Raw genomic sequence first — 7,982 nt, 5'->3', positions numbered from 1 at the left:
TTAATATATTTTTCATGATTTGAGGGAAATTTTCCTAATTTGAGAGAAATACCATGAAATCAAGGAATTTGATAAATTAAAGGAAAATAAAATAAATAATAATAAAATAAAGGGGCGTGTGGGACCGGCTAGGGCATGGCCGGCCGGCTAGGGCCCGGTCCCACAAGGTTTTCATAATTTTATATTATTTATTTCCTAATTTTTGCAAAATACCATGAAATCAAGGAGTTTTTCATGAAATCAGAGAAATAATAATAATAATAATAATAAAATAATAAGGAATCATAAGGTGTGGGGCCGGCTGGGACCAAGGCATGGCCGGTTGGCCAATGGTCACGCCGCACACTATTTTTTCTATATTTTATATTATTTTCATGGGTTTATGAAAACACCATCAAGTCGAGGAGTTTCCTCGAGACGAAGGAGATTTGTTAAAATGAGAGAATTTTCATCAAATCATGGAAAATAATAAAATGCATTAAAAATATAAAACTGGCGTGGGATTGACCACCACACGGTCGGTCGGTCGTGTTTCCGTGCTCCCAGCACCCTGGTCAATATTTTTAATTATTTATTATTTTCTTCCCTATTTTGCATAGGTTCATCGTTTCGTTGTATTTTGAAATACTCGTTCGTGCGGTGACTGTTAGTGTGTTGTCGTTGAACACACTTTCACCATTTGGATCGGGGCTTACTTAGAGGTAGCTCAGACGCCCGGTTGTTGATTATTTATTACTAATTATGGAATTCAGTGGAGAATAATTCACAAAACTGAGTAATAAGATGTTTATTATTAATTCATAGGATCAGCTGAGGATTCGACTACGAATTCAGAATAATAAAGTGAGCATTACCATTCCATGGGATCGTAGATTCAACCATAGAATCAGAGTAATTAAGATTTATCTATTACCATTTATGAGACCAGTTGTGGATTCGATCATGAAATCGGAGTAATGAGATAATATAATTATTGTTATTCTATGAGATCAAGTCGTGGATTCGATCATAAAATCAGAAAAATTGTTTATTGCCATTCCATGGGACCAGTCCTGGATTCGACCATGGAATATGAGCAATAATAGATTATTCTGGGAATTCAGTAATGAATGTCATGGCGGAATTAATCTTAATTAGGAATAACTAACTTTGTGGCTATATACTAGCAGAGCTAGCTGTCTAGGAGCATTAATTATCCCGATATGAGCTTGTCGGTAAGTCATATCCTTTATATGGCCAGGGTAAACTCGTTGTTTGTTACTAAAGATGTTATCGCTCTATACTAGCAGCGCAAGCTGTCTAGGAGCCGTCCATCTCGTGATACTATATAGAAATAATCACTGAAAGTGTTCAGTATTCATGAGATATGTTGTTGTCCAGTCGTGAGACTATATATCTACATGTACTCTGAGAGAAAGTACTCTCCGTTGAGAATTCGATGAGAGACCCGTGTCTCAATACTCACGTCTGATTGCTGGATCAAAGCTTCGTATAGTTATGAGTTTATGATTTTAGCCCTTGTCAAAAATCCACCATCTACAGAAGTATACACATATCGTCGTAGAATTCATTCATCTGTCATTCAAGGATTCGAGGAACAATGGTTGGTAAGAATTTAAAAATATATCCTTCAATCACTTTTATTTTTTTATTTGAATAATCACACCTTTTGGTGCAAAATTAAGCCCAATGCACGATGAGGAGGTGAAGAAATCATATATTAAGCTCATGCTTTCAGAGTAGAATTCATTTAACATAGTGATATACTGATATGCTACTGTTTAATGTTTTCAGGCGCCTGCATACTTTTTCTTTATTTGTTATCTTTTCTTTTTAATTGTTTATTCCTGTGAATTGTTGTAGGTCAAACGTTGGAAGTAATTAAGCGTGTGATTTGTCTACCTTCTTATCTCATACCAACTTACAAGTGGTGATGATCTTAGTCGAGTTTCGTAGGAAATACTATCTCTTGGTGTACATTTTATTGTAGGCAAAATCAAGAGAGACTATGATGGGCTTTCGACCGCAGAAAGATCTTCGACTTAGTTTCCAGGATAGTTGCTGCTCTGATCTACAAAAAAACAAACCCATGATCTCTTCTCATTCCTTCAGTTTTGCCTAAGGCTGTAAAGGTCCCATGTTCAGTGCATGTTATCTTGACTAAGAGTAAGATGAAGTTATTGGAAGAGTACATGGGTGAGTTTTTTAGGTTTCAAGCCAAGTTGTCTACAACATAGCCGTGAATATGATTTATAACAAACAAAAGAAATGGTTTAAATACTTGACATAGTTAGTAGTATTTATTTATTTATTAAGTAAAGTTTTGCTGATGCCTTAAGTTATATAAAGTTTTGCTTGGACATTTACTTTTTTTAACCAATTGGAATTAGCCCAATTGGCCAGGGACTGGACTCCTAACCTATAAGTTGCGGGTTCAATTTCAGCATTGATCGTGCTTTTGTAATTATTGTGTTTCTTTAATTTAAGGTTTTTTTTGGACTTACCAAAAAAAATTATGCTTAAGTAACATGGTGTGCTTTTTTGTTTTTGTTCAAAAGTCGAAATCACTAATTATTGATGCATATTTTTTACGGATGGCCGATAGAAATAAGTGTTGGAGTATATTTGCAGGATCAGATTGGCGCACTACTACATTGAGTTTGAAACAGAGAGACGCACATGGAGAAACTGATTTTTGACTAAATATTAACCAGGTGATAAATATTAATATTACTTTGCATGATACATGGACTAAGAAGTTGTTTATTTTAAAAAGGCTTCTCTTAAATGTAGCCCACGTGTTTATTAACCGTAACTCATTTAAAATAAGGTCTTTAATTAACCAGACAGTGAGACAGATCTTTATCATCATTCTACATATCCAAAAACACAAAATTATACCTAATTGTTATACATAGCCCAAATAATAAGATAATCATTAAATCCCTAAATCGACAACAAAAAAGAAGAAGCTAATAATCTAAATTTCTAATTAAAATTACCTAAGATATTTGATAAAATTAATGTTTTTGAAGAATGGTCAATACCCTAAATCAAGTTCAGTATAATCATGATTGAGAAAAAAATAAGATAGTTCTAGGAAAAGAATCAAAACCTTAGTTAACTCCATTTTGATTGATATTGTTGTAAAAGTTTTACATGAGAATAATCAGAATATACACTCCAATCAATTTTTATGTAATCATGATTAAGAATTAGGGTTTATTTTGTTTTGTGAAAAGTAAGAAATTAGGGTTTATAATTGGTCAATTTGTGAAAATACTAAAAGAACAATCACAATAATTTGAAGTATGATAAAAAAAGGAGTTAAGGTTTATTTTGGTTTTGAGTATGGAGGAAGTTCAATTGTTAGTAACAACAGATTTGTTTGGTTTTTCATTTTAATTTATATTTTTTGGGTTATGGTTAATAAAAGTATGAGCTATATTTAAGAGAAGCCTTTGAGAATACTAAGCTATTGTTAATTGGTTCCAACATGATCGGCCATCTATCTTGGATGCAATCAATATCAATGTAATTTATTCTCGCGTATTTTAGAATTATCAAGTTATATTGAGTTCTAAAATCCATACATGGAAGAACATTCTTGTGTGAAGCAAAAGTACTTAGTTTGGTTGAAGGAATGGTATTACATGAATTGCTGCAAATGTAATAACAAAATCGTGCGCAAGGATCATCAGTCATATTGTGTTGGATGTAAATCTTTTGCGCCGTCAACTAAACCGTTGTACATATAATAAAATGCCTAATATAAATATGAAGTGCGATTTACCAAGACAAACAGGAAACAAAAGAATGTTGTACGATCATGACAAAGAGGATTTTGACGAATGCTAAGAAGAAGTTCCTTTTTCATTGCATTCTCTCTGTCGGAACTTATTTGCTTTAGCCAATTTTTGTTCATTTTATTTTCTTGCACACTAAATAAAAATTGTTCATTTTATTTCCTTGCACACTAAATAAAATATTGAATTTTTTATCTGTAAGAGAGCATTATATTACTGCTTTGTTACCCATATTTATAACAGGGTATCAATATTCCATAACCGAAAAAAAGACCCGAGCATCGCACGGGTGAAAAACTAGTTCTTAGGATTAGAAGTTCACTACTCCGACATTTAAAATATATATAAGGCGTGTGTGTGGCCTTGACGACTATTTAGGTTTGTCACAAACCAAAACAGGGTGCTGCCAAACAGCTCTCTTAAAAGTGCAAAAGCATCTTTAGTTGGTCATCTTCTATTTTCACAATATCTTAACCGCCGGCTAACCGCAGTTGAGGTCCCATTCACGTGCCCAAATCTAATTGGTAAATGATTTGTCAAATGGATGAACGAATAGCAGCAGTTCCGAACGACGAAAATCGGGAATAAAATGCAAAAAAGATCAGGGAGAGTGAGAGGAAAAATTGTGATTGACTAGTGATACTTGGGTGCACGTTCTGTTTTTGCCGAATTCATTGACGTTGAGCTATGCATGTTTCATGTATTTTCTATGAAATAAAATCTTAAATTTGTCGTGCTTCCTTGCCAATACTACCTAACTATCCCCTCACAAGCTATAATAAAGTCATTTGTAAAGTATATTTACTTGGTACAAATGATACAGTACTCATCGGCTGCACCCTACAAACTCAGCGTTGGTGATCTGTCGTCACCTCTGCCTTCAGATTATAACATATGCTCGTTTATTCGGCAATTGACCGGTTCTTCTAAGTTTACCTCAAGTGTATAACATGATCAACGGACAGCTAAACATGGTCTATCTCCGGAACTACCTTTCAAACATTATATCTCTGTCTTGCATATCTCAGTACCCGCGTGATCTATCAAAATACAGAACATGCATGGAGTAAAACAGAATATGGCCTTTCAGTTAGCTTGAAAAAGATAGAATCTGAAATTTAATTTGTTGAAGAGCTAGAACTAGAACTTGAACGGTTTATTCATCATTTGAAGTTTTCTAAGGTTTGTAATACTTTCTGCTTACTGGTTTCATATCTTCTCTGCTTTATACCATTCTTTTCTCACCGAGGATCATTGACTCTTTTGTTTTTGTGCTCATTGCAATCTTACACATGTTTTTCAATTCAAAGTTCTGAAATTTTGTACTTACCACCACGATTCAGCTTGTTCATCAGCTAGCTAGAGAACCATGTCAGGCAGAATTTATCACAGATCCTCCTTTTCAAGTGAAGAAGAGGCAGACAAACATGAAGAAGAAAACCAATTAGTCCCTGCCAATAATTATAGTCAAGCTATAGTTCCAATGTACCATAAAAGTGTTCCAACGCCTGGTACTTATGTTGTTACACTTCCTAAAGATCAAATTTACCGTATCCCACCACCGGAAAATGCTCACCGCTTCGAAAACTACACACGCAGGAACAAAAACCGTCCGAGTAATTGCTGTTGTGTTTTATTCTGGATTCTCAGCCTCATCATCCTTCTCGGTCTTCTAGCTGCCATCGCTTCAGGCATTTTCTACGCCATCATCCAGCCAAAGGCTTTAGAGTACTCGGTCGAGATTTTCTCCATCAAAGGCCTCAACAAGAACCTTACTTCTTCGTCATCGTCAGGTCTGAAACTCTCACCGGAGTTTGACATCACCGTCAAATCCCAAAATCCTAATGGGAAGGTAAGTTTTTATTACCTGGCGGGAGGAAGCTCAGTTACCGTTTCTTACTCTAAAGTTGAATTGTCAAGTGGTGAATTTAAAACATTTCACCAACCTGCAAATAATGCAACGTCTATTCAAATGGCGTTAAAAAGTACCGATGGAGTAGAGATGTCAAAAGAAACTCGTACTTCACTAATGGATAAACTGGAGCTGGGTAATATTCCATTTGAACTGGATTTGAACGTGCCTGTTAAGGTCAAGGTGGGTTCTCTCAAGACATGGACGATTACCCTTAACGTTCGTTGCGATGTTTCAACGGATAAGTTAACGGTCAATTCAACTTTGGTTTCTAACAAGTGTGAAGTTAAGGCAACGCATTAGGTTTAATTCTTTGGATGGATGTAAACGCAAAAGATTAAATGAGGAAATTGTTACAGAAAATTGGTGACAACGGTGACAAAATTTGTGGTCACGAGTACGCGCTAGTTCAGAATTATGGTTATGTTCTACAAGCAAATAGGATATTCTTTGAAACTGGTTAAAATAAATTTACGTATTTTTTGCAGTTTCAATTCAATTTGGAATTGATTACCTCTGTTTGTAATTGTCATTTTTCTTAACAGAACTTCTGTTTGTTTGATAACGTGGATCTTTCATGATTGACGATGTTGCTTTCTTAAATTTGTGCACCGCTCTGACTAGCTTAATTTAGCTTAAGTTTGTTTGGCAAATATCATCGGTCAGGTCAGGTCATTTTGACTCATGCTTATATGAATTTTTTGATTACACTATATTCCACTATGTTAAGGAAAATTCCCATGAAAATTGACAAATACTCCCTCTATCCCACTATTAGATGACCTACTTAGTTTAAAATTTTGTCTCACTATTAGTTGACCTATCACATTAAACAAAGGAATATTTCTAAAACTATCCATTTGATAGATTATCGTTGGTATAAGAAATATGTATAATTTGATATCCATGTTTATATTCGTTACGTAGGTGCTTTAAAATGTTTTTTAATGATACAAAGTTTACAAACCTGGTTAAATTGGGGCCTATGGATTTTTTCATCCACCCCATAAAGAATGATAAGGGGTGTCTAAATTTGATGAAAATACCATTTTACCCTCTATCAAATATTAATACTACTAATTTGTCCCCATCAAATCCTAATCATAAAATTAAAAACTAAAATCAAAATCATAAAACTAAAACCATAAAATTTAAAAACTAAAATCAAAATCATAAAATTAAAAACTAAAATCAAAATCAAATTCATTTCCATCTCCACTTCAACTGATTCTTCTTATTTTCTTCTCAACCCAATCCTATAAACTAGGTTTTAGTAACATAAAATTGCTCAAAAATTGAAAATTTTGAAATCAAATTTTTCTTGGTCTATCAGAATCGGTTAACGTTAATGTATATGTGATCCGATTGCAAATAGAAACGGTTTATGTTCATACCCACAAAGACCGATTGTCCTTGATATGTTTTCTGGTTAGAGAAATTTGAACCAGAATCGGATTACATTAACACTTATAAAAACTGATTGTTGATGTATAATGTTAGAATCGGATTTTATATGTGTGTCGAGTAAACCGATTGTTTTTCTCAATTTTTCTGTATCTTTTTTTTGTATAATGTTAGAATCGGATTACATGAGCATTCTTATAAACTGATTCCTGTTGTGCGATATGTTTTCTGGTTAGAGAAATTTGAACCAGAATCGGATTACATTAACACTTATAAAAACTGATTGTTGATGTATAATGTTAGAATCGGATTTTATATGTGTGTCGAGTAAACCGATTGTTTTTCTCAATTTTTCTGTATCTTTTTTTTGTATAATGTTAGAATCGGATTACATGAGCTTTCTTATAAACTGATTCCTGTTGTGCAATGTCAGGAATCGGCTTTTACATATGTATCGTGTAAACCGATTCTGGTTAACCCATTTTTCTTTTCATTTAATACTCGATCATAAAATGAGTATGAAATCATACTCGATTTAATTTCTATTACAAATGAAAAATAAAATAGTTTCGTATGATTTTACCCAATTTGAAAACGAGTATAAATTTATACTCGAATCGAAAGCGAGTATAACTTCATATGCGGATTGAAAGCGAGTATAACATGTTAAACGATCTGAGATTGAGTATGAAGTCATACTCATTCTTAACTCGGGTATAAAATCAATTTTGATTTTATTTGATGTTTAACAACACATAATTCACAGATAAAAAAGAAAAAATTTACCCACAATCGATTTATGTTCATACCCATATAAACCGATTCAGAATAATTGGTTGATACCAATGAAAACATATACC

The 7,982-nt window shown here is 33.6% G+C and overlaps 1 protein-coding gene across 1 annotated transcript; it reads left to right on the top strand.

Annotated features, from left to right (window-relative positions):
• The first annotated feature begins 4,851 nt into the window (after positions 1–4,851).
• Positions 4,852–6,233, top strand: LOC113308208 (NDR1/HIN1-like protein 13). The gene is made up of 2 exons (XM_026556688.1): positions 4,852–4,988; positions 5,150–6,233. Exon 2 carries the CDS (start codon positions 5,176–5,178, stop codon positions 6,019–6,021), a length of 846 nt encoding a protein of 281 aa, XP_026412473.1. The 5' UTR covers positions 4,852–4,988; positions 5,150–5,175; the 3' UTR covers positions 6,022–6,233.
• The last annotated feature ends 1,749 nt before the right edge of the window (positions 6,234–7,982 follow it).

This window comes from Papaver somniferum, chromosome 9 (genome assembly GCF_003573695.1).
Source record: "Papaver somniferum cultivar HN1 chromosome 9, ASM357369v1, whole genome shotgun sequence".
Classification (NCBI taxonomy): domain Eukaryota; kingdom Viridiplantae; phylum Streptophyta; class Magnoliopsida; order Ranunculales; family Papaveraceae; genus Papaver; species Papaver somniferum.
The sequence above is the reverse complement of the archived record's forward strand: the minus strand, read 5'-3'. Positions and strand labels throughout refer to the sequence as shown.

What these genes read in the sequence shown, in the direction of transcription:
- LOC113308208 (XM_026556688.1), top strand. Translation starts at nt 5,176, where the DNA reads ATGTCAGGCAGAATTTATCACAGATCCTCCTTTTCAAGTGAAGAAGAG.